Source organism: Loxodonta africana, chromosome 8, assembly GCF_030014295.1.
Source record: "Loxodonta africana isolate mLoxAfr1 chromosome 8, mLoxAfr1.hap2, whole genome shotgun sequence".
Lineage (NCBI taxonomy): Eukaryota > Metazoa > Chordata > Mammalia > Proboscidea > Elephantidae > Loxodonta > Loxodonta africana.
Window position 1 is genome coordinate 47,117,788 of NC_087349.1, and position 26,660 is coordinate 47,144,447.

Here is a 26,660-nt window from a genome sequence, read left to right on the forward strand (position 1 = left end):
TATTTTTAAAAATAGAGAAAAAGGAAGAAGCAGCTACCTAAGTATCATTTTGTAACCAACGTCAAAGTATTTCTCAATTGCATTGTTTTATGCTAAAAACACCTTCATGGTTTTCAAATAATACAACTAATCGTAAGTGGGAACATTTATGTTACTATACTAAATAGATTATTTGTGTAAAATGAGTATGATGTTTTAAATTCTAATAATTATTTAATAACAAAGGTAAATCTAATATCAGAATTTCAAGTTTTCCTAACATTATTTACTTTGAAGAAAAGCTATGATGACCGAAATAATGTTTAGGTATAATACGGATGGTTATAAGGCAAATTTGGTCCAGCGTGATCAGTGGAACTGGTCAGTTAAAGTAAGGAACCAGTACCTAATGGAAGTCTGTGAGCAATTAGCAGGAAGTGAAATATGGTTACGTCAACAAAGCTTCCTCATCAAAGCCCTTAAGTGAACAAAATATGTTCACTGATCTTCAGCAAGCCAAAGCAGTCACAAGCATTGCCTTTCACAATCTGGCTCTAACCTATTTTAGAGACTCATGTGCTTTTATGACACTTCATATCCCTTATGCAGGAGAAATATATGGCAGTCTGCTTGTGCAGAGGTTCTCAGCTTTGGAAGCCCTATGGAGCAGTTCTACTCTGTCCTACAGGGTCGCTATGAGTAGTAATTGACCCAGTGGCAATGGACTTGGTTTGGTTTTCCTGTCCCTTATACTTGAGCTGGAACCCTGCTGGCACAGTGGTTAAGAGCTCGGCTGCTAATCAAAAAGTTGGCAGTTCAAATCCAATAGCCGTTCCTTGGAAACCCTATGGGCAGTTCTACTTTGTCCTATAGGGCCGCTATGAGTCAGAATTGACTCGATGGTAATGGGTTTGTTTTTTGGTTTGGATATTTGAACTACAATGAACTTCTCATGGAGAATGCCACCTTGAACATGTCATTACTCTGTATCTTTCTCCACATGCTCTTTTCTTAGCCTAGAATGTCCTTTCCTATCTTCTTTGCCTACTAATCTTTAGAAATTCAGCTTACATAATATCTTTCCTGAGATCTTTTCCTGGCTTCTCCAGCTAGAGCTGTTGACCTGCCTTTTGTATCTTCACTGCCCATGGTTCACACCACCATCGTTTTATTCTAACCCACAGTACTGTAACAGTATACATGCCTATTGACATTTCTATTTTCTCATATATGTTGTCACAGAGTGTGATTTATACTACAGATACTCAATATTGTTTGTTGTATGAATAAATAAGCAAAAATGGGACCACAGTCTTGAATAATAAAACACCAGTGAAAAGATTATTTAGAAATAGATTTCATGATTAAAGAGTAAGGTTAGCTCCATGAAGCCAGGGACCACGTCTGTCTTGTCCATTGCTATATTCCTAGCACTTAGCCTAGTGTCTGGCACCAGATGGGTGCTTAATAATTTTTTGACTAAATACTTAATGTATGTGGAAAATAAGGAAAAAAAAATAATAATAATTACTTGAAGATAAACTAAAGAAGGGAATCCATAAATAGGTTATAAGAGAAGGACCTCTAGCTAAGTAGTAGTACAGCAAGTAATAAAGAAAATGTAGAAAGTAATAACGTACTGATTAGCCAAAAAAAAAAAACAAAACAAAAAACTAAACACGTCGCTATAATTATGCATGACAGATTATTGGGGGGGGGCAATGTAAGTTAATCTAAATATGATTTATGCTTTTAATTAGTCATAGACTAATTAGTGCTGATAGAAATAAGAATAATGACATTCTTCACATCTGGAAAACAACATATCACTTGCTTCTAACGTGAGTTTTTATGTTTTTCTGTTTAATGCCTCTACCAGGGCATCAGAAGTGGTATTTAACCCCCAAACTAAGTTATTCATTTACTAAAAAAAAAATAGCACGTCAATTATGCTGCATACCTGCAGTTTATACTGGTGCTGCATTATTTTAGGCTTGTTATTCCATGATAATCGTGGACGCCCTTTGCTTGGCATCATCATCAAAGAACATTGAAGAGTTCCTGTGTGCCTCTATGATCAGCAGTTTGAACCCATCAGCCACTCCTTAGAAACCTTATGAGACAGTTCTACTCTGTCCTATAGGGTTACTATGAGTTGGAATTGACTTGATAGCAACTGTTCTAGTTTTTGTGTGTGTGCCTCTATTACTGTGCCTATGTACTGACAGTTCATTGTAAAGAAGTTGAAGAGACTAGTTGTCCACACCACTCACATGCTTGACGTAGATCAAGGTGATGGCAAGGCAGAGTGGCAGTTCTGGTAAGCTCAGATGGCAAGTTTAAGGCTTTAGGGTAGACTCTGGAAAGAATAGCCTCTTTGCTTTGTGTTTTGACTTGTCCATCTATGCTGGTAAGGTCAGATCTGGCAAATCTTGACCCCAGGCTGCATGCCTTGATATTCAAGGTTTCCAGGTATCCCGTGTACACCTCCTATTTCTGTCCTCTTACACTAAAAATGAAAAACACCTGTGAAATTAGTCTAGAACTTAGTTTTTCCACTCAATGAATCAAATATAGGGATAAAACAGGGAAAGGACTAGGATTAAAATCTTAAGAATAGAAATTACCATGTAAAGAGACTTAATCATAACTTGGATTAGTTTTAAAAACTAACTAAAAAAGTGGTTTCTTTTTTGATGGTTCTTTAGTTTAGCTGTTTACACAATACATCTATTTGTCCATACAAATGGTACAGATGTCGTTATTACTCTGCAGGGAACCAACAAGAGCCAGCACTTGAATGTGAGGTAAAGTACATAACAGGGATATCATCCTATTGTTACTTCATGGCACAGTACATAAATTACACAAGCTTTAGGAAGTAAAATCTATAAAACTAAAATAATGAAAGAGGGGGCAGGGCCAAGATGGCAGAATAGTCAGACGCTTCGGTGAGCCCTCTTTACAACAAAGACCCAAAAAAAAAACAAGTGAAACGAGGGTATTTGTGACAAGCTAAGTGCTGAGCTTCAAAGGCAAGCTTAGAAAATGAACTGAGGGGCAGGGGAGGAAGAGACGGTTCAGAAGCGGAGAGGAGTTACTGGACCTCAATCACTGGGGGCCCTCAGGCACCATTCCTGGAATGGTGGTGGCGGCGGCGGCGGGTTGGTACTAGCATTTGGCTGCAGTTCCCTCAGGGAGAAGCAGCCAGCCACACAGCCTATTCACAGCTCCGGAACCTGAGAAGAACGGCACTCTCGCCAAACGCTAAGTACTTGCATATATTTTACCGTGCCCCTCCCCCCCACCCCCACGCTAGCTTTAGTGGCTGAATTCCCTGGGCCTGAGATAGGCCCTGTTGAGCACCTAGAGCCGTCCTCCCAGCCTTGGAGAAGGAAAAAATTTGCAAATGGGGGAAAAGATAATTTGCCAGCTCCACTAATCAGGGGAGCTCAGGACAGAAGCAGCTTCTGTCCAGGCATAAATGGTCTGTGGACTTTGAGCACCTTTCCCTTCTGCATGTACCCACGTGGGCCTATTTCAGGAGAATAGGCCCTTGTTGGTAGGCTCCAACCGTTTCAGCCGTGTGGTGGAGAGGCGAGCGTTTGATGTTTGACATTGCTTTGCCTATTAAACAAGGTCCTCACCTACCCACATCAGGGTCCTAAGGACTGGTAGCTCCACTGAGGTCACCCAGCCACCCGCGAAAGGGGTCCAAGGATAACTGGTACCTCCCAGTCCTTATAACCAAAAACTTCGGGTGCCCATGGTCCATCTGCAGAACCCACCCACCTGCACGCTCTAGGGAACAGGGATGCGCTTTCCTCAGAGACACTGGGGGGTTGGTTCTCAGCCCCCTGCCTTGTTCAGAGCGTGACCCCCTGCTGCAATTAGACACTGGTACATACGTCAATCACCCCTGCCCCTCTAAGACTGTGGGACAGAGCCTGTACCACACACTTGATGATCAGCTACCTGGACACCTGAGCTGAACTCATACAAAAAAATTGAATGGACTCCTAGACTGATAATACCTGATAACGGCTCTAGCCATCTGGGGACAGGACGTCAGAGCTCCAAAGGCAAAAATAATCAAGCTAGCTCACTCAAGCAACTCATATGGGCATATCAAAACAAAACAAAGCAAGAAGCTACGACACAGTAAGTGAGCATAAACTAATACAATAACTTATAGATGGCTCGGAGACAACAGTCGATATCAAGTCACATAAAGAAACAGACCATGATCACCTCAACAAGCGCTCAAAATAAAGAATCCAGGGATCTTCTAGGTGAAAGTGCCTTCCTGGAATTACCAGAGGCAGAATACAAAAGATTAATATACAGAATCCTTCAAGACATCAGCAAGGAAATGAGGCAATATGCAGAACAAGCTAAGGAACACACAGATAAAGCAACTGAAGAAATTAGAAAGATTATTCAGGAACATAATAAAAAATTTAACAAGCCAGAAAAATCCATAGACAGACAGCAATCAGAAATTCAGAAGATTAAAAATAAAATTACAGAACTAGACAACTCAATAAAAAGTCATAGGAGGAGAACTAAGCAAGTAGAAGCCAGAATTTCTGAACTCAAACATAAATCACTTGGCACTAATATATTTGAAGAAAAATCAGATAAAAGAATTTTAAAAAATGAAGAACACTTAAGAATCATGTGGGACTCTATCAAGAAAAATAACCTACGAGTGACTGGAGTACCAGAACAGGGACAGGGAGGGATAACAGAAAATACAGAGAGAATTGTTGAAGATTTGTTGGCAGAAAACTTCCCTGATATCATGAAAGATGAGAAGATATCTATCCAAGATGTTCATTGAACTCCACATAAGGTAGTTATTAAAAGAAAGTCACCAAGACATATTATAATCAAACTTGCCAAAACCAAAGATAAAGAGAATTTTAAGAGCAGCTAGGGACAAAAGAAAAGTCACCTACAAAGGAGAGCCAATAAGAATAAGCTCGGACTACTCAGCAGAAACTAAGCAGCCAAGAAGGCAATGGGATGACATATTTAAAAATTTTAAGGAAAAAAATTACCTGCCAAGAATCATATATCCAGCAAAATTGTCTCTTAAATATGAAGGTGAAATTAGGACATTTCCAGACAAACAAGTTTAGGGAATTCATAAAAACCAAACCAAAAGTACAAGAAATACCAAAGGGAGTTCTTTGGTTAGAAAATCAATAATATCAGGTATTAACCCAAGACTAGAACACTGGGCAGAGCAACCAGAAGTCAACCCAGACAGAGAAATCAAAAGAACAAAGCAAAATTTAAAAAAAGAAAAAAAGCTCAAAACTGGGTAACAGCAATGTTATTATATAAAAGAAGAGAACATTAAAACAATAAAGAGGAACTAAGAAATGTAATCATAGATCTTCCATATCGAGACGAAGATACGGCGATACAGAGAAATAAGTTAGGTTTAAATCTAGAAAAATAGGGGTAAATAATAAGGTAACCACAAAGGAGACAAACCATCCTACTCATCAAAATAAAATACAAGAAAAAAATAAAATAATGAAAGGATAATTTTGTGATAGCTATATTTGTATAATTTCCTGGCAATAATGGCATCTGTGCTATTTACACAAAACATCATGCTTGGTAAACCAGAGAGTCAGCAAAAAAGAGGAAGACGCTGAACAGGATGGATTGACAAATGGCTGCAACAACGGGCTTAAGCATGACTGTGAGGATGGTACAGGACCGGGCAGCGTTTCGTTCTGTTGTATATAGGGTCGCTATGACCTGGAATCGACTCCACGGCACCTAACAACAACAGCAGTCTTCTAACTGGGAGTCACCCCTGCCCAGAATCTGTTATTTCACTACATCAGGGCTTCAGGATGTTCAGGTCATCCAGACTTTCTCTGGGCCAGTGAATTACACAACGCCTGTAAAAGCTCAAGCCAGTGTTTATGTAAGTCTGTCTATCCCTAGCTTCCCCCACCCTCACTTCCTCCTAGCTTGTTCTTTCCTATGAGATAAAAACAGTGTCTATAGCACCCCAACACACACTGCAGCTTTTTGAATGTGTATTTTCTGAATATAACAATTTAGTCAAATGAAACTTTGAATCAGTGTTTGGATTTAAAATTTTGGTGCTTTAGCCTTCTGTTTCCTCCCATGAGATAAGACCTATTAGAAAGAAAACTGGCTGAGAGTCAGAATGAACATGGAATTTCAGCTCATCTTCGACAACTTTTCAAAGCCTGCAATGAAGTGAAATGCCACAAGCATGAGGCTTCTACGAGGCACTCCGTGTATATTATCTTCCCAGCCACAAGAGATGCTCTGAAGTGTGGCTAAAACTGTGAAGCAGAGTACAAGTTATCCTAGAAGTGAAATTCTCCTGTTCAAGAAGAAAGCAAAGGACATGTGGTAAAGGAAATTTACAAACTGGGTACAGGGTTAGGTTTTCAGTCCAGAGATTCAATGAGTCTAGCATTTTCTTTGACATCTCTTTGCCACATGGAGGCTTCAAAATCGTAATACACGTCACCCTCTACTCACCAGTTCTTACCTACAATGGTTCCCACTTCCTGGACAGCTGACGCTGACTAGAACTACAAAACTAAAGCTTTTTTTAAATATAGATTTACATCATTGGATAAGGCTCTTGTTATAACTTTATAAGTCACCTATCTCTCTCTTAAAATAGGTATCAAAATGTTCTGATGTTCTTACTTCTTCCACATAAAAATTCCGGCATCAAAACACCAGAAAAGACACTTATGGATGGTTTCTGGTTACTCTATTTTACCCCTTTTGCTTTACCTTCTGCTTCCTGCTTTGTGGTTGCTCCTGGCTCTGAAATAAAGCCTTTTAGCAGTGGCCACTTCCTAACCTACAATTTTCAACTTTTTTTTTCCTCTAGTTTTCTCTCCTTCTCCTGAACTTAAGTACATACTCATACTGGAAAGAAGGTTGTAGTTGAGCAAGTGGTTGGGCCATATTTGTTGTAAAATTATATTACTGGTTAAGAGGTGAGAATTCTACTTACCTGAAATGTTGAATAAGAAAAATAAGAGTTGAAAGCTTACAATCTTCTTAATGGCTACGGTTCTTTTTTTCCCTTATCCAAGTTCCAAGCAGGAAAGAAAGGGAAAAGGGCAAATAGCCTGAGTGTTCCCTCCTGCTCCTACTCACTTTAAAGAAATTTCCTGAAAGCATTCCCCTAAGACTTTCACTCACATCTCATTTAAAAAACAAGAACCCGTCAAGTAGACCCCAACTCATAGTCACTGTTATGGATTGAATTATGTCCCCCCAAAACGTGTTATAAATCCTAACCTTTATGCCTCTGGTTATAATCCCATTTGGGAATGGGCTGTCTTTGTTTCATTAATGAGGCAAGATTAGTGTAGGGTATATGTTGAGTCAATCTCTTTTGAGATGTAAAAGAGATTAAACAAGTGGGGCAGAAAAGACATGGGGTAAAATAGATGCCAACACACACGGAGAGCTCCAGGAAACAGAAGCTGAAGAGACAAGGACTTTCCTCCACAGCTGTCAGAGAGAAAGCCTTCTCCTAGGGCTGGTGCTCAGAATTTGGACTTCTAGCCTCCTAAGCTGTGAGAAAATAATTTTTTTTTTAAAGCAATCCAGTGTGGTATTTCTGTTATAGCAACACTAGAAAACTAAGACAGTGACCCTACTGGACAAAGAAGAACTGCCCCACAGGGTTTCCAAGCCTGTAATCTTTATGGAAGCAGACCGCCACATCTTTCTCCCACGGAGCGGCTGGTAGGTTTGAACCACCGACTTTTCAGTTAGGAGCCAAGTGCTTTAACCACTGCACAACCAAAGATCCTTTACATCTCACTGGCCATCCCTAAGAATTGTGTCAGAATAGTATCACATGGCCATCCCTAAGAGTAAGGAAGGCTGGGCAACATTCTTTTTTCTTCTTATCTAGGCGCATTGTAACCTTAATGAAATAGGGGTTCAGGTAATAAGGAAGGGGAAAACAGATACTGGGCAGGAAGCTGGCAGCTTCTGCAACAGCATGTTGAACTTGAGATGTTTTGGACAAATCTGTGGACAATACTGAGTAGTAATGTCACGATCTCAGAGGAACAGTCAGGCTTAGAGATACAAAGTGGGGAGCTATCAACATATAGAAAATGTACTGAAACTATGGGCATTTTTTAATACTGGCTAGGGAAAATAATGTGAAATGGAAAAAAGGCCCTTGAACTAAAACTTGAGGGCCTCTACCATTCAATACTGACTCAGAAGAGGAAGAGTTTGCAGAATATTGGAAGAAGGACCTGACATAATGAGTTTGAAATATTTTTGAGACCCACAAGAAATGACAGTGGCAGTTAAATTTAATAAATTGTCCCCCAATGTCTCAAACCCACTCATTGTTTACTTATTAAATTTTTTTCTCTGGATACTGTATAGCTAAACACAGGCTATTTGGCTACTTTGTTATTTTTTTCCCTGTAACTCAATCTCATAGTAATTGCCTTTTTTTCCTTAAACCAGTTACTTTAGTTATTTCTGTATGCAATACCTCCATTCACAACATAATAGTTTGCCTCAAGCCTGGGACCTCAATTAGACTCTTTTCTACTTCCTAAACTTGATGTAATACCGCAGTGAGGAAAAGTAATTATATAATTATTATAGAGCTCATGTTAGTAGATGCTAGAGAAATTAGTGAGTCTATGGTTCAGTGTGTTGTTTTACATACACACACACACACAGATCAAAGGGCAATAAGGTAACATTATACAGCTTAAAGTCTAAATTTCCTTTTCTATAGTTAATTCCAATAGTTCTTTCAACAGGTTAGGTGGGGATGAAAGGGGTATTTGCAGTGTTGGCTCTTTATTCCAACAGTACAGAAGGTTTTCAGATGAATGTAAGGAGACCAGCCTTAGATATTATGCTTACTTCTAGTTTAACAGAGTTCTTTTTGAAGTTTATTCAGAGTTGCTTAAATCCCAGGTTCTGAAGACAGTTATCAGAGAATCAAAATTGACCCTCTTCCTTTTGTCACTACTTTTATCTATTATGCAGACAGAAATTTCTTCCTAAAGGACAGTGTTTTTCTTATAGTCCTTACCATCCCTGTATGAGGCATGAAACCATATAAAATCTCATGCTATAGACTTGGTGGTGTTTCACTTATTCAGATCAGCAGCTTTAGAGAAGGGTCATAAAAGGTATGGAGTTTACAGAGAATTTGGTCTTTGTCCTTGGTTCCTTAGATAACCTCTAAAACCTTGGAAATTCCCCAGTAATTAAAGTGCCTTTTATGAGGCCTACAGACCATTCCTGGGGCCCTGGTAGCACAGTGCTTAAGTGCTATAGCTGTTAACCAAAAGGTCAGCAGTTTGAATCCACCAGCTGCTCCTTGGAAACCCTACAGGGCGTCCCACTCTGTCCTATAGGGTCGCTATGAGTCAGAATGGACAGAGGGCAACAGTAACAGGTTACAGACCACGCCTCAGGGTTTATGCTAATGTGAGTGAGTCAGGTGAGGCTGGCCAGGCCAGAAAGACTATGATATCCTGTTATCGGCTGCCCTGGGTTGGGGGGAAGTGGAGGGAGAGCACAATTCAAAAAAAAAAAAAAAAAAAATTTTTTTTTTTTAATGAAGCACCCAGTAAAGGATATGGAAGTTCCTCAGGCTTCCTCGTTAGTGAAGACATCAATGCACGTGCGAAGGTCGTTGCTGCTGGGTGCCATCAAGCCGATTCAGTAGCACATCCCTTTTTGGGACACAGAAGATTTGCTTTGGGAACTCTGCCAGACCTCGTCCCATGCCTCTCTTCATTTGCTGTAACAAAACTGTAAAGCATAGCGCTTTCCATGAGTCATTTCAGCAAATTATTGAACCTGATAGAGTAGTGGGAGCCAGCAGGTCAGAAATGGGGTGGTTGAAGATCCCTGAGCTTGTGGCTGGTATCCTGAAGGGGTAGAGGGGACCTCCAAATTTGTAATCAGCAGCTCCCAACCTTACGGCTGGCGTCTGAGGTCTTGGGCAGACTTGGCAGTCTGGAGGACTGCGCCCTTTAGCTTGTAAGATCTGACTGAACTCCGGGTGGTCAGGGTCAGAGGATAAAACACTGCATGTGCAGCTGGTGTCAGAAAAAAAGTGGAACAGAATTGAATTGATTTGATTGATCCTTACAGTTTGATGTCATAGAAGTAAACAGCGGGGCTTTGCTTTTCCACATAGCTGGTGTGAAAAGTGGTATTTCATATTCTTCCACTCAGGAGGGCATCCTGAGTTGTGCATATTTTAATGTATCAGGATGGTAATATGTGAAGAAACAGTGATATTTACTGAAATGCATGTGTAGGTATAACTTGATTTATTAGACAGCTAAAATTTTGACTTTTTTCTGTGGCTATACCTTTGGACTAGTATAGAACTACTGCATCACAGCTGCTGAAAACAATTACATTGGCTAATCAGAGTTCAGATTGAGTCACTGATCCATTCATTCAATAAACATTTAACGAGTGTTTAGTGTATTAAAAGCATTGTGCTAGATTCTAGAGATAAACTGGTGAATAAGAAAGATAAGGTCTCTGTCCTCATGGGGCTTACTGTTTTACTGAGGGAGACAAACAATAAAAAGCAAATAACTGTAACACAGCTATAAACTATGATAGTGCTCTGAAAGAAACAGCCTGTACAAAGGGTCTGAGGTAGCCAAGGGCACGCTGAAGGAATGGAAAGAAAACTAATGTGGCTGAAGCAGAGTGAGCAAAAGGGGTGTGGCAAGAGATGTTCAACTCACTTTCCACATGGTAACAAGGTAGAAATAAAAATCCTAAAGCAGGGGTCAGCAAATTATGTTCTACAGTTCAAATCCACCCTGCCTCCTATTTTGGTAAATAAAGTTTTATTGGAACATTGCCATACCCATTCATTTATATATTGTATATGGCCACTTTTGTGCTATAAGGGCAAAGTTGAGTAGTTACCACAGAGACCGTATAGCCCGCAAAGCCTTAAATGTTTACTATCTGGCTCTTTACAGAACAAGTTTGCTGGCCCCTGTACCAGAGTGTGAACTAAATGGAACTGAAAAATTTGCTCTTAAAGGTTATGTAAAAATGATGTGGGGGTGGCGTCGTCTGACCTCCTCTAACTTCACAAGGGGGAAGGAGAATCACGATCAACAGCCCCAGGCTGATTCCTATGAGGCAGAGGTCTGACGTGCCTCCTCTCTCTGTCATCTTTTCCAATTCTGACACCGACTGTTCCTCCCACAGCACTCTACTTTTCTGCTGGGCTTGATAAATAACAAAGAACTTTTTTATAGACAATACTCACAGCTATAGGGTTTATTAGGGAAGTAAACAGGTTACAATTCAGGTTCAGGAACGCTCAGGACACAGTTCTTCCATCAGGACAGCCTCTTCTCAGCTATGCCCACAGACGCGCCTTTCTCTGGCCCTTGGCCTCTGCCCTGCTCAGGCCAAGTGCTGTAAAGCTCTTTTAGCTATGCCAATAAGTCCCCCAAGGAACCTCACTCTGTCAGTAAGCCTTGAGCCAAAGGCGCTAAGCTCTAGCTCCATGGGTTGACAAACCTAGCTCCACTAAGTGCCCAGAGGCACCCTACTCTGGCAGCAAGCCTCCTGCACAAAGGCACGCAGCTTTCTCGCTATGTGGGCTAGGAAGCCCACTGCGCTGTCTCTTGCCAGTCTCTCTTGCCACCATTTCTCTGCCACTGTTTCTTGCTGTCTTCAGTGTTACAGCTCTCCTTCTCTTGGTCTCCTGGTTCCAGAAACTTCTCAGTGCAGGGATCCTGGGTCCTTTGGACCTACTCCACTAGCTAGCCTCCTTCAAAGGCACTCCGCTTTCTCGCTTTATGGGCTTGGAAGCCCACTGTTTTGTCTCCTGCCAGTCTCCCCTGTTGCCATTTCTCTGCCACTGTTTGGCTCTATTTCCTTGGTGGTGGTGAGATCCTCTCCTTCTTACCTCTGGGATGGCTCATTTTAAGCCTAGCGGTATGGCAAAACTGACCAATCCCCTCGTTAGGGTTCCATATATCTTATTAGCATGGTCCCATCCCCACAAAAGGAACACCACAGATTAAAGTCAATTTTTGTCTTATTACAACCCTCTTTTGAATAAAACACCAAGAATGTGTTGTAGCTAAAGGCAGGGGCCAGGAACCAGGAAACCTAGGTATATCACTATACGACAATACGCCTTACTTACCTTGACAGAAATGTCTATTACTTTTATGACATAGTCTATAAATTTTAGCCTTATATAACTGACAGATCATTCCTTGGGGTGGGGAGGCAGAACTGGGGGGAAGGAGGAGGAAGGACAGCCAACTATGGTAGCGTCAGATAATCTGGATGAGGTTAGGATTAGTAAATCATCTGTGCTCTGCACGTGTTCTGAGAAATAAAATCATCCCTCAGAGAGGAGGTGGTAACTTGTTGGGCAGCTCAAAGGGAGTAAAAACTCTGAAAGAGTGAGCATAAGTGACGCACAAAAGTTGAAAAGGCTAGGCTTTCCTAAAGCATGAAATTAGCCTTTAAAATTGACCAGTGATTCATTCAAATGAGAAAGATACATAAAGATGAATAGTTCAGTGTGGTGGAGGTAGAATTTTGAGATGTCCATGCCAGAAGGGTAGAGAAATTCCTTTAAGGTTAGTGCAGGGTTGCATAAGTAGGTTAAATAGAGAAGGGAACTGTTTTCTTCATCCAAGAAGGTCATAAACCTGGAGAAGTCCTGTCTTAGTTTCTTAGTGCTGCTATAACAGAAATACCACAAGTGGAAGGCTTTAAAAAACAGAAGTTTTCTCACAGTTCATAAAGTTAGAAGCCTGAATTCAGTGAACGGCTCTAAGGAGGTCCTTTCATTTCCACTTCTCATAGCTGGTAATCCTTGGAGTTCCCAGGCTTACAGAATTGTCTGACTTTGTCATCTTCCGATAGAGTCTGTCTTTTCCCTGTGACTGGTCTGCTTGCCTCTGTGTCTAATCTGTCTTTATATATCTCAAAAGTGATTAGGTTTAAGATATACCCTACACTAATATGATCTCATTAACATGACAAAAGAAAACCTTATTTCAAATGGAATTACATCCACAGGTGTAGGGGTCAGAAATCCAACACATATTTTGGGGGGACATAATTCAATGTATAACAAGGCCGGACATACTGTAGATGCAGAATGAAAATGCAGTTCATCTCAGGAATACAAGAGGAAATCATGTACATAAAAACCAGTTTCTAAGAGATAACGGAAGACAGCTCTACGTACTGCTAACACCTATTACGTTAGAATCTTAAGTGTATTTGCTTAGTATCTATTTCAGTCATTGAGAAAGGTAGGGCTGTGAATTAAACAACAACAAAACCAACTCTTAAAAGCTACCCCGACCGAAGTACGCCACTCTTTGTCTGTATCAGAAGTCAGCCTGGTAGACTATGGGTTATATCTGACCCATAGATATGTTTTGTTTGACTTGCAGTTTCTTAGGAAATGTCACATTAAAAAAAAAATCTAGATATATAGGAAGTAGGCTAACTTCATTTCCATATGGGAACAATCAGCTGGAGCTGGGTAGCAAATGTACCCTGTAGGTAAAACATGTATTCTCAATTTTTCACAGTCCCTACCACTTCCTATTATCTTACATTCAACACACCTTATTTATTTTTAAAAATCTACCAAGAGCATTTGGCATTTAAGCTGTAACCTGTGGTTCTCGTCATAACATAGAGATCAGAAACCTGTACTTTATAAATATATTTCTTTTCAACATCTGTTTATTGAGCATTTACCATTGCCTAGACACTATGCCTACAACTATAAGTAAGGTATTATCCCTGCCCTTGAGGAGTTCACAGGCTAGAAGCAGAAACCAATGTGTTACATGATCATAGGCAGAATAATGGCACAAAAGGACAATGAACTTTGATTTGGCAGGTCAGGAAGCACATTACTAGGGAGATACCTGGGCCATATCCCGAAGGATCAGCAGGACTTTGCTAGGGTATCCCATACAGAGGAAACAGGATGTACAGAGGGGGTGCGGGTGCGACTCTTTTGGAAATTACACGCAGTTCAGAGTAGATGAAACAGTGAAGTTGCAGGAGAGTGAGAGAGAGAGAGGAGTGCTGGGTTATATCAAGAATGGTTTGTATGCTATACTAAAGAGTATGGCATATCCCATAAAAAAAAATTTTTTTTATGCAAGAGAAAATTACTGAAGGGATTGAAATCAGGTTTAAATTTCAGAAATCTACTTTTTATAGCAGCATGGAGGCTACTTTAGAATACAGAAGCTGGTGGCAGAAAGACCAGTTAGGAAGGAAATCATTGGCAAAATTCAAGCTAATTTGGGGCCTGAAGGCAGTAGGAACAGAAAAGAGAATTTGCCTGGAGGTGATGATTGACTAAGTGTGGAGGGTGATGAAAAAAGAGGAGTCAAAGAAGATTCCCAAGTCTGAAGCATGAATGGTAAAGCGGATATGGAATGCAAGAGAATAACACTTGGGAGGATAGAATAGCTGGTAGAAAGTTTGAGGTATCCTTAGCTACTCAGGTGGGAGATGTCCACCCGATATTAGGATATGAGTCAGGAATTAGGAGAAAGGTCAAGGCAGAAGAGAAAGATTTAGGTACTGTCAGCACTTAGGAGATATTCGAAGACACTGAGATGAACAACATCACGTGGAAATGTGTAGTGTCAGAAAAGAGCAATGACATAGACCTAGGAACGCCCAATAAAAATGGAAAAGAGGGAGTAATATTCAGCAGTCTTGATGCAGAAGAGCAGGTAGATGTAATGACTTGAGGTTGGGGTCAGCAGCATAGATAGTGATGAAGAGAATTAGAGTGCAAGGAATTGAAGTGCTGGCAAATCATTGGTATAAATAATATACAACAGATTCTAAGCTGGATAGGTGAAAAAGTAAAGAAAAGGTCTACACCTTTTGCCAGGTTTAGAAAAAAAACAAAAAGAAAAAAAGAAAAACAGGGTTGCACCCAGTTAAATTTGAATTTCAGATAAAGAATAATATTTTCGGTATAAATTTTTCAAATTTAAATACTGAATGAGGCATACATATTTACAATAAAAAATTATTATTTATCTGAAATTCAAATTTAACTGGGCATCTTGTATTTTACACGGCAATCCTAATTAGGTGCAAAAGAGAGCCTGAAGTTCTCCTGAAGTCAAAGGGCAAGGGTATGGTGTAGGGCAGTGAGAAAGAAGAGTAAAACGCTGCAGTTTAAGGTTTTAGAGATGGAAGAGTTGTGGGTAACAAAAAGGACCAGGGAGGGGTCACTGGAGTTTGAGGCTGAAACAGAATGGAAATGCAGGTTCAAGAAGAAACAATGAGGCTAGAGTATTGGCTGGGTTCTTAGCATGGACACCAAAGTCAGCGTTAAATGACAGACAGAGGGTAGAGAGGATGAATATGTGCCAAGTATCAAAGTCCTCAATAAACGTGGTAAGATGAACAGGAAGTCAGTGAAGGATAGTGTGGCAACACAGCAAGAAACTCATACCAAAGAAAAGAGAGAAATAATAACTTGAAAGTTTGTGACGCCTGATAGAACGAGCGACTGCCAAAAGCGCAGACCATGTCCTCAGAGAGCAAACAAGCTTCAGGTAAAAAGGTGGAGAAGCAGGGTGTAGGGTAGTATGTTTTCAATGAAACTGGTTATAGAGAATACAGATTTAAGGAGTGGGAGAGAGATTATCAGTGGGTCAAGTGCAACAACAACAAAAAACAAAAAGAAATTGCTGATGCTATAATTTGGGGACAGATATGGATCATGGCTGGACAACATGAACATAATTAATGTCACTGAAGTATACATGTGAAGACTGTTGAAATGGCAAATGTTTTGTTACATATACATTTACCACAATTAAAAAACAAAGGAATGAGGATGAGAAGAAAAGGAACAAACAACAAAGGAACCTAATCCTGACTGGGAAGACAGGGTAGGTTTCTCTAAGGAGATGAGGCTTGAGCTGAAATGCAAAGGATATGATGTCTCAAAGGCACCTCATATTCAACAGACCCAAGGTCAAAGAGTACGCTAAACTTGGCATCTTCTTAGCTCAGTGAATGTTACTGTTATGTAGGTTAGAAATCTAGGAGTCATTCATGATATTTCCCTCTCGAATCATCCATAAGGATCAGGTAAAGGAAAAAAGCATTCCAGGCAGAGGGAACAACATACGCAATGTTCCTATGTTGAATGAACATGGTACATTCTGGAAACTAAAGACCAATTACTTTGGCATAGAAGAGAAGGGGCTAGATCATGAAGAGCCATATAAGCCATTTTAAGGATTTTGTTCTTTACCCTAAGAGTAATGGGAGCCATTGACAAGTCTGAAGCAATCAGACTGAGGTTCTGAAGGAGCATTCTAGCTGTAGAATGGAGAACAGATCTGAAAAGGCCCAGAACACAGAGAGATTAAGAAAGGCTGGTGCAGTCCTCCAGGTGAGAAGGGGTGGTATTTGGGACAGGGTGGTGACAATGGACATGGAGAGAAGTCGCTGCTTCCAGTAAAGAGATTAAGCCAATAGGAATTGGTGATAATGGTGAGAATTCTCTCCTAGTTTAAATGCTATTAGGAATGACCTAGTTTAAAGGGAATGGTTGATCATACCGGAGAGAAAACAGATAATTGAGAGGATTATATAATAGACAGTACTCCCCTTAGACCTGGTAAGGGCTCCTGTCTATTCTGGCTCTCCTTCTGTTGTAAGAACAAGGGGCCCAGGGGGTCAAGGGGGCCATGCCTACCCAGAGCCAGCACTCTTCTTTTAGACTGGCTAGATCTGTGGGCCTCATCTTCCCCCCACTTTGATAACTAAAGTGCACTTGACCGAAGCCATTATTTTCACTTGCCTTATATGGATGTGAAAGCTGCACAATGAAAAAGAAGACTGAAGAATTGATGCATTTGAATCGTGGTATTGGCAAAGAACATTGAATACACCATGGATTGCTAGAAGAATGAACAAATAAGTCCTGGAGGAAGTACAGTCAGAGTGCTCCTTAGAAGCAAGGATGGTGAGACTTTGTCTTGCTTACTTTGGACACGTCATAGGAGGACCAATCACTGGAGAAGGACATCAAGCTTAGTACAGGGTCAGTGAAAAAGACGGCGACGGTCAATAAGCTGGGTTGACACAGTGGCTGCAACAATGAGCTCAAACACAGCAATGACTGTGAGGATGGCATAGGACTGGGCAATGTTTTCTTCTGTTGTACACGGGGTCACCATGAGTTGAAGCCAACTCAACACCAACTAACAACAGATCTGAGCGCAGATGGAGCTGCAGATTCCACATCCCTATTTGCAGGGGAGAGACCTAGTGGTGCAGTGGTTAAGAGCTCTGCTGCTAAACAAAAGGTCGACAGTTTGAATCCACCAGGCGCTCCTTGGAAACCCTACAGGGGCAGTTCTGCTCTGTCCTATAGGGCTGCTGAGTTGGAATCGACTTGACAGAAACAGGTTTGTTTTTTTTGGTTTATTTGCAGGGGAGGGGCCCTGGTGGCCTGAATGGTTGATCGTTCAGCTGCTAACCCAACAGTTGGTGGTTCAAACCCACCAGCTTCTTCTCGTGAGAAAAGACCTGGAGATCTGCTTCTGTAGATTTCAGCCTAGAAAATCCTATGGAGCAATTCTACTCTGCCCTACAGGGTTGCTATGAGTCGGAATCAACTCAATAGCACACAACAAAAATTATTTTCAGGGGAGTAGGATTAGTGGGCATAAGCTTGGACTTATGGACTGTCCTTGCAGGTGCATGCATGGCCCCTTTTGGCATAGTGCATCAAGAAGCTGGGGGAGAGAACAGAAATAGATCAGTCTAGACACTCTGAGGAGGTTTGAGAATTCTAAATTTAAACTTGGCCTTCCAGATCATTATGAAGTGGATTTGTGAGGGAAGTAGAATAGAAAATATTTTAAATAAGAGTTTGTTGTCACGATTTATAACTTAAATATTTAGATACCCCTGAGACTATGGTCCCCGGACACCCTGCTAATTCAGAATTGAAGCTACTCCTAAAGTCTACTTTGCAGCCAAAGATTAGACAGGCCTATAAAACTAACAGAAATACACATGAGGAATGTGTTTCTTAGTTCAATCAAGTATATGAGGCCAAATGGGCAACACTTGCCCAAAAGCAAAGATGAAAAGGCAGGAAGTAGCAGGAAAACTGTACAAATGAACATGGGGAACCTAGGATGTAAAGGGAAAGGGAGTCCTGACACATTGCAGGGATTGCGACCAATGTCACAAAACAATTTGTGTATAAATTTCTGAATAAGAAACTAACTTGTGCTATAAACTTTCACTTAAAGCACAATTAAAAAAGAAAAATTAAACAGATGGTATGTGGATTTCCATAGCCACACTCTTGCCCAGGCTCTGCAAATTTAGGGCTGGGCCTGATAACAGTGTATAATAGTATAATAGAATATAGTTTAAGAAATAACAAATTCACGAAGAGAAGAGCACACTTTATCTGGGTCCTTAATGAAGTCAGATTTTCCAGACTTCTGTGTTGGAGATATGGTAACAGATGGTGCGTATTTTAAGGTATTACATTAATGGATATAAATTCTATATCTGACAGAAATAAAAAATCATATGGAGAGGTCAACAATTAAGAAACTATTTTAACTGTCAAGGTTTCAGTGTGTCTTTTGGAAAGCTTCTTGAATATGGCAGAAAGGACCTTAGTTATCATGTAATCTCTGCACTTAACAAACGAGAAAACAGAGGTCCTGACAGATAAAACACCTTGACTAAGGTCACAAATCTAGTGAGAAGCACACAATTTCCGTACTACCTTTCATGAAGACATGTGCTGCCAGTAAACTCCAGTTATAAAGTTTTCACTTGCTTTCCAAGTTATGTATTAGAGAAAGTACTTTCACTACTGTAAGATTTTAAGGCACCTAAAAATAAGTAAGGCTATAAACCGCTATTACACTTTGACTCCAAAAAATTCTAAAAAAATACACACAAAAAACAGCAAAACAAAATAAAGAATTTCAACTTCTTGAAGTCTTCAAGAATAGGGTATTCCTAAAAGGTTACTTTTAAGTGTTTCCAGAAACTTACAAGCAACTCGGGGTTCCTTAAAAAAAAAACCAAACCCATTGCCATCTGGCTCACAGCAACCCTATTAGGATTCATAACATATCCTCCTACTGGTTATCTCCTGACCTTATTTTTACATCCATTTGTTTGGACTTTCTGATTTCATGTGAGACTTTGAGTTAAATTAAAATTGTGTTCCCTCATGTTTATTTTCTTGATGGTTTCACTGGTGCATACCTATGTCAAACTTTACAAACTGTACACTTTAAACTTATGCAATTTACTTTAATTATATCTCAGTAAAAATACTAAAAAAAAAAAAGATCATGTTCCTTGCCATGGGTACAACCATATTACTGTAACTCATCTCCCCAGACTCCTTATTTTCCATGCTAAAAATCAAAATACAAAGCATACGAAACATTGAACAGTCAGGACACTAAACACGCACTAAAACAGAGAAACTTGTAAAAAAGTCTTGCTTTTCAAAAACCTGTAAATGTCGCCGACGGATTTTTCTTGGAGTTATAACAATTATAACAATATTAAATATAATTATATTAAGACCTTCGTGCTACTAAGGGTGCAATTACAAGAGTTAAAAAAAATTCTCCAAACACAAGCAAAGTCTTACCTTCAAGCTCGGAAGCCATTCAGAAGTTCTAGGCTTGGAGGACGTTATCTCCCTGAAAACATTAGCGCCGACGACTTTAACAACAATAATGTTCCTTGTCACTGCACCAAGTGTATTTTTAGCCCCTCCTTTTTTTTTTTTTCAATCAGCCACTGCCTAAGAGAAGGACGGATTTAATTCCCGGCACAATTCTCCCCTCCGAACTGAGCATCCCGGAAATCCGGCTTTCAGAGCGAGCACAGGCAGCAGGGGACCAAAGGGATCCCTGAGAAAGGAAGAGAAAGAAGTACGAGTAAGACAAAATCATCGAGACAGAGACGAGCGCGACCCGGGGCGGACGGATTTTGGGTCCGAAGTGGGGTTCTCCCGGATTCCCACGGGGCACCCAAATTCCAGCTGGCAACATTTGGAAGACCCTCCCCTTGTAGCTCGCTTAACCACTCGCGGCGCCCCGCGGAGCGCGGACCTCTAAAGCGGGTGCTCTTGGCGATCCCGCCCCCTCGGCTCCATATTCGGACCTTTGGTTCCTAGAGCGATCCCTCAGTGTGGCTCGCCCAATCGGGGGCCCGGCCGGTGGCCCGGCAGCCCCGCCCCCGCCCCGCCCCTCGCGGAGGCTCCGCCCCTGCCCTGAGCCCGGGAGCCGAAGAGAGTAAATACAACAGGAGCGCAAAATGGCGGAGCCGCCGAGCCCAGTGCATGGCACCGCGGCTACCGCCGCCGTCGCCGCCGTCTCGGAGAAAGAACCGTTTGGCAAGCTGCAGTCCCCGCCCGGGGACCCACCGAGCTCCCTGTCCGCCAAAAAGGTCCGAACTGAGGAGAAGAAGGCGCCGCGGAGAGTGAACGGAGAAGGAGGCAGCGGTGGGAACAGCAGGCAGCTGCAGCCGCCGCCGCCAGCGGTACCTTCGCCTCAGAGCTATGGCAGCCCCGCGTCTTGGAGCTTCGCCGCTCTGTCTGCTGTCCCCTCCCCGTCTTCCTCTTCCCGGAGCAGTTTCTCTTTCTCCGCTGGCTCGGCCGCCCCCTCCTCAGCCTCCGCTTCCTCGTCTCAGCCGCTGCCGCGCAAACTGCTGGTCCCTCCTACGCTGCTGCATGCTCAGGCTCACCATCTCCTGGTGCCGGCCGCCGCCTCCTCGGCCAACGCCAAGCCGCGCAGACCCAAAGAGAAGCGGGAGAAGGAGAGACGGAGGCACGGCCTCGGCGGGGCGGGAGAGGCCGTCGGCGCCGCCCGGGAGGAGAATGGGGAGGTGAAGCCGCTGCAGCGAGGTGGGTGCCGGCGCCGGAGGGGTAGGGGAGAGGAGGGCGCCCTGGCCCGCTGCCGCCCCTCGCGCTCCCCGCAGCCCCCTCGCGCCCGGCGGGACCCGGGAAGGGGGAGCGTGGGGGCCGCGGGCGCCAGCCTGGAGGGGGCGGGAGGCGTCGCGCTCTCAGCAGGCGATTTTGCAGTCCCCGTGGGGACAGGAAATGGAGCCTGTAATTTCGGTCGCCGAGAGGGGAATGGCCGAAACTCTTATTATTTTCGTATCGTTTCTGCCTGCCAGCTAATGTGCTGCAGAAATTGTAGAATTGGGTCTGGAGGACCCGCCGAGGTGTGTTTGGCTAAGGAGAGAGGTGGGAGGATGGAATAGGGTAAAGGTTTGGTCTTGTAAAGGACGCTTGATTGTGAGGCCCTTTAGACGTGATCACGGATTTCTTATTTGTGACACTGCGTCCCAAACACCACCAGAAAATCCTGTCAAAAAAGGGGTGTGGAGAACGTTGGCGTCAGCTGGAAGCTACCAGAGGCCTGAGCTTTTCATCCCTATTAGGGAAATGAGGTAGTGTGCAGGGCCCGAAGTGTGCTGTTTCATAAGGTACCCTCCTCTCCGCTCCGTATTCTTAAGTGTTTTAAATGGTTCAATTTGAATTACACCCTTTAGAAGGAATTTTCAGCCATGTTCTTTTTTCTGCAGCAAATGATAAAATCAGGAGCATTGACATATTTTGGCCAGATCAAGTGGCTGAAAAATGTTTTCAGCATCAGAAGAAGGCAAATCTTTAAGCTTCCTTTTTCAGACGAAGCTGTTTTCAAATTCAAGTTAGTCATAATTTTCAGAATACTTCTTTAAAATAGGTGGAATTGAGACACAGTGATCTGACAGTGGAACAATTTGGAGACTGGTTGAAAATGAGATCTTTATGGGATCAAAGCTTAAAGCTCATAATCTTTATTTTAATTATACATTGCTACGTCGTTTTGTCAAATAAAGGCTTTTTGTTTTATAGAAGAAATGAAAATTAAGCAGTTTTGGCATTGCTGCTCTAAAGGTAGCTTTGATCATGGAAAATTCTCTGTATGTTTGAATTGGAATGTTTTTTCTTTTTTTTTAAGCGCACTCGAGTGTATCAACAGTTACTTCTTGATGTTTTGTCTGCAGCAAAGCTTTGATATCTAAGTGCAGCCATTAGATACTCTGGTCGAATTCTCAGCTATGATCTCTCAGCTTTGGAGAGTGGTTTCTAGGAAAGTGGTTTTGAGGATGGAATTTATACTACTTTTACTCAGGAATATGAGGTGGTAGTATTTCAAAGCTATTTTGTTTTAATGGTTACGTATAACGTAAAAGTGATAGGTGCCGGCAAGTCTGTCCATATGCAGCACAGTATCAGCCTTGTTATTTGTGGTGTGTAAACATCATATTTGTGCTTCATAATCTTTTTGAGGCTATAACATTGTTCTTGAGACCAGTATTGGAATGGCTAAAAATAAATAAGCACTCTTTAAAATTCCAACTTAAAATATGGAGTACACAAATGACCCTTTAAGTGAAATGGCAGTTAAGAGAAATTTTTATAGTCTTTTATATTTGGAAGACCCCTTTTGAGGGCTACTTCATACATTGTCAATTCTGAATACAAGCAGTGTATTTTCATTTAAAATGCTTTATCTATGGATTTATGTGGGGAAGACATTTATTGATGTCCTATGTGGGGTTTTTTGTTTGTTTGTTTGTTTGTTTTTAAGTAGTAACTAGATATTAACACTATTGTAAGATTTCCATTTTTTGACAGAAATGCTGCTATTTTATTGAGGAAAAACTAAAAATTGAAGAAAAGGATGGCTTTTCATTGTTTTGGTGGTAAAAATTATGATTAAAATCTTTCCCTCTTAATTTGGAAAGTACTCATATTTTTCTAAAGTTCATATTTAACTGAATTGAAGTTCTTTAGTAATCAGGAAGATTTTTAAGAAGCAATTGTAAAAAAATAGTGCTGTGTACATGTGTTGACTATAGATGTACTTGCAAATATAAAAGTTCTCATTTCTATGGGCTTTTAGTGTTCTAAGTTGGCTGTACATAGGATAGTACAATAACCCCTCCATTATCTGCAGCTGATTGAACAATCTGAGTCAGAACTGGAAGTTAACTATAAAGACATCTTAAGCAGAGAAAATAGATTGTCCTTCCCTCAAAAAACAAACAAAAAAAATACCCAAAAGACCCAGTACCCCAACTTTAGTTATTAAAGGTTTTGTATTTATTTATAGTAGGTTGCTTTTTTGTTTTGTTTTAAGCCCTTAGTCATACTGCTTTATTTTCACATACTGGCCGTTCCAGCAGGATTGTTTGGATTAAATGAAAGTATGTATGTGAAAGGGCCTGTCAGGGCATTTAGTAAATGGTATTTTCTTCTAAAGCATAGGTTTTTTTTGTTTGTTTGCTTTAGCCCCATAACAAATTAAGAGATGGGTCAATCCTTATAGAGGAAGGATTATTGACAATAGGTTTGAAAGTTAAGAGTGAGAATTACAAAACTGTAGTAGTCTGGGCCCATTTAGTGTAAAGGTTGATGCCTTACACACCTCAAACTTTTGAAGTCATCTAGACATAGTTGTGTAGCTGACTTGCATAATAAGCTTGAGTCATCAAGTGATAGTTAAATTGTATTTCTCATAAAAAGAAAATGTGCGAAATAGTTTAGATTTTTTAAAATAGGAAATAACCAGGTTACTTTTAGAGGTATAGTCTGTAGAGGAGTTCACAACCGTTTTTTCTTTAAGGCTGGATACATTATTGAATGGGTGAATGTGGAAATTAAGAGTAGACATGTACCGAAGGTATCCATTATTATATTTATGGCAAACAGCAAATGTATTAGATACCAAAATGCCTTAACTGATTCCAGTAACCAGTAAAATTTGTATAGTTTTTCAAATTTTCATTAATTTTCTTTTGCCTTGCATTTATTATTTGTTCCCATAGAACGTCTCTGTGAAGTGTCCCAAGACAAAAACAGAGCATTTTCACTGAATTTTTGCCTTGAAAGTATACTTAGCGAATTTAAAGAAAATACAGACTTCTCTTAGAATTGAATAATTTTCCTTTAATATGGTAGAATTATATATAATAAAACATTTACTGTTTCACTATTTTTTACATGTACGATTCAGTGACACTAATTATATTCATTATGCTATACAACCTACAACCATCACACTGTCTTTTTCTAGTCCCCGTTCCCCCCCCACCCCGTCACCTTGAACAGAAACTCAATGCCCCTTCCCTCAGTGTAGTAACTCTCGCTTCCTTCTTGCCCCTGGTAAACACTGTTAAATTGATCTCTGTACATTTGCCTGGAGACCCTGGTGGCATAGTGGTTAAGTGCTATGGCTGCAACCAAAAAGGTCAGCAGTTTGAATCTGCCACGCACCCCTTGGAAACTGTGTAGGGCAGTTCTCCTCTGTCCTATAGGATTGCTATGAGTTGGAATTGACTGGACAGCAATGGGTTTTTTCTTTTTTAATATATTTGCATAAGAATTGAATAAATTGAGGTTTGTAAATATCAGTGATTTTAAAGTGTTTGAGAATTTTTCAAACTATACTTTCTCCCATCATTTTAATATTATTGTTATCCCACTATTTTAGGTTAAATTCATATCCAGAGTTTTCATTATTATGAGCTTGTAAATATTGGTCCCTGCTGAGACGGTAGTTTAACTTTTATTTCATTTTCTTACATAACCTTTTTTTTTTCATGGCACATTTTTTCATTTGCTTAGCTTTCTCTGAGTTTCAGGCCAAGTCTTTCCATACCCTGCAGCAGCCATAAAATATTTCTCAGTGCAGTTTTCCACATGGTCAAATATGTCAGATAAACTTAGCTCAGTTCCATTTGTTTCTGTAGACATCCCTCCTGAAGCTGTCCTCCTTCCAGCTTTGGTCTGGATTGTTTCCTCTTTAGGCCTGCTACGTAACTATCATCTTGGGACTTCCCTTAGCTGATATTCTGGGAATTTCCTTCACTTTTGTTGAATCCCCTTTTTCTGGATCCCATGCCTTCCTTTTGGTTTATTCCCTCATTGTAGTTTCCTCTAATAACTTCTGTGAAAGAGCACATGGGAAGTATATTTTTTTGATATATATTTTTTTTATCCTCACACTTGTCTGGCTTTTGAGAGATTTCTATATAGGAAATCATTTTCCCTCAAAAGTTTGAGGGTGTCATTGAGAAATCTAATCTCCAAAACATTGTCTTTTGTTCTGCTATCTGGGAGATTTTAATCCTTTCTCTGAATTTTAAAATTTCAGCTCTCTCTTTTTTAATTTGTCTGAGCTTTTGTTCTTTGTTCGTCTATTCCATCTTATTCCTTTTATATGTGTGCAGCATCCTCTGTTATCTCTTCAAGGATATTAATTATAATTTCTTTGTTTCTAGTTCCTCTATTATTATTTTATTTCTGTTTGTTTTGGTTTCTTTCCTTAGTGTTGGAGGCTTTCTACAGATATATGGGATCCTTAGGAGTTCCTTCATTTTTAAGAGAAAGCTACTAAAGTTGATTGGAAGCACCCTGGGCATGCATGAGCAAGGGTCCCTGACTGGTGGGTTCCCATGTTATCATCTTTATTTTTCCTGGGAGTTGGTAGGAAGGCTTTCAGTTCCTTCAGGTGAAGATCCTTCATTTTTCTTTCTTTCATTGTGAGTGGAATGGTGGGGGAAGGAAGCTGGCAGAGGTACTGAGTTTACATGACAGGGTTCTAGTGCTAGGTGGAGGAATAAAGCTACAAGTCGCACCATTTAGTTTATAAATTTTCACTTAATTTCCCTGTTTTCATTCTAACATTTTGCCTGTCCCCTCTTCTTTGTGGGATGCCCCTTGAGCCTGGAGCTACTCTGATTAACTTTTGTCAGAGCCCATACCTTGTTCTTCTGGAGGTACAGGGGGTATTCTGCCCTCCGCCTTTCCCAGCTCCTCAAATTTCTAAGCCTCCAGTTTCGAATCATAACCGAAAGCTTAACGGTTCAGTCTCCCCCAGCAGCACTGCAGAAGAAAGGCCCAGCTTTCTGCTTCCATGAAAATTACAGTATAGAAAGCCTTAAGGAGTTCAGTTCTACCCTATAATACATGGGGTCACCATGAATTGGAATTGACTTGTTGGTGAACGGTTTGGTTTGACTTTTTTGGTATACTGTAGATATTCACAGTGAGTGTTAGTTCCCAACTTTTCCTTCCTATTTAACACATTGGAGACAGCTCAGTTTCACTGAATTCGTGGATAGATCTAACATATATAATTTTCTCATGGTATCCTGGTTTCTAGGAATTTCTAGTCTGTATTAGTATGAACTTAAAAAAAAAAAGTTCATATATTTCAGAGGTTTTAAGTTGATTATAGTAAATATCATTAACTTTTCACCATCTTCAAGTAAATTAAACTTCCAGATTATGGGTAAACTACTTAAAATAGGATATTGAAAAATAATGATAATTTGTGTTAGAGTAAAAAGAATTATGGTGAAATGTGGCTTGTATAAAACCTTTGTGTGAGATACATTAGGGAGATACCATAATAGTGCATTCTTACCAATTAAATTAATCTGTTTTTTTTTTACAACTTCAAATCATTTTTACTTTCAAAGGTACATTGAACTTCATGTTGTACATTTTATGTTTTCTT

General features: G+C 40.6%; 1 protein-coding gene and 1 long non-coding RNA gene across 8 annotated transcripts in view; one reads left to right on the forward strand and one right to left on the reverse strand.

Annotated features, from left to right (window-relative positions):
* The window catches only part of LOC111749733 (uncharacterized), a 37,413-nt gene extending 17,224 nt beyond the window's left edge, over nucleotides 1-20,189 (reverse strand). For 2 of the 5 annotated variants that reach the window (XR_010322666.1, XR_010322667.1), the window contains exons 1-3: nucleotides 19,730-20,189; nucleotides 9,626-9,813; nucleotides 2,253-2,488 (exon numbers count right to left, since the gene is read on the reverse strand). This is a non-coding gene — a long non-coding RNA (uncharacterized LOC111749733). The remainder of the gene's footprint in view (nucleotides 1-2,252; nucleotides 2,489-9,625; nucleotides 9,814-19,729) is intronic. The other 3 variants (XR_002784935.2, XR_010322669.1, XR_010322668.1) reach the window with 2 other exon arrangements.
* Nucleotides 20,190-20,363: 174 nt separating this feature from the next.
* The window catches only part of RSBN1L (round spermatid basic protein 1 like), a 133,434-nt gene continuing 127,137 nt past the window's right edge, over nucleotides 20,364-26,660 (forward strand). For 2 of the 3 annotated variants that reach the window (XR_010322665.1, XM_003407182.4), the window contains exon 1: nucleotides 20,365-20,989. Coding sequence is in view for 2 of the 3 variants with exons in the window: in XM_003407182.4 (XP_003407230.2) it covers nucleotides 20,401-20,989 (589 nt within the window). In the remaining variant the exon portion in view is untranslated. Of the gene's footprint in view, nucleotides 20,990-26,660 lie in introns of all 3 variants that reach the window. The other variant, XM_064289909.1, reaches the window with a different exon arrangement.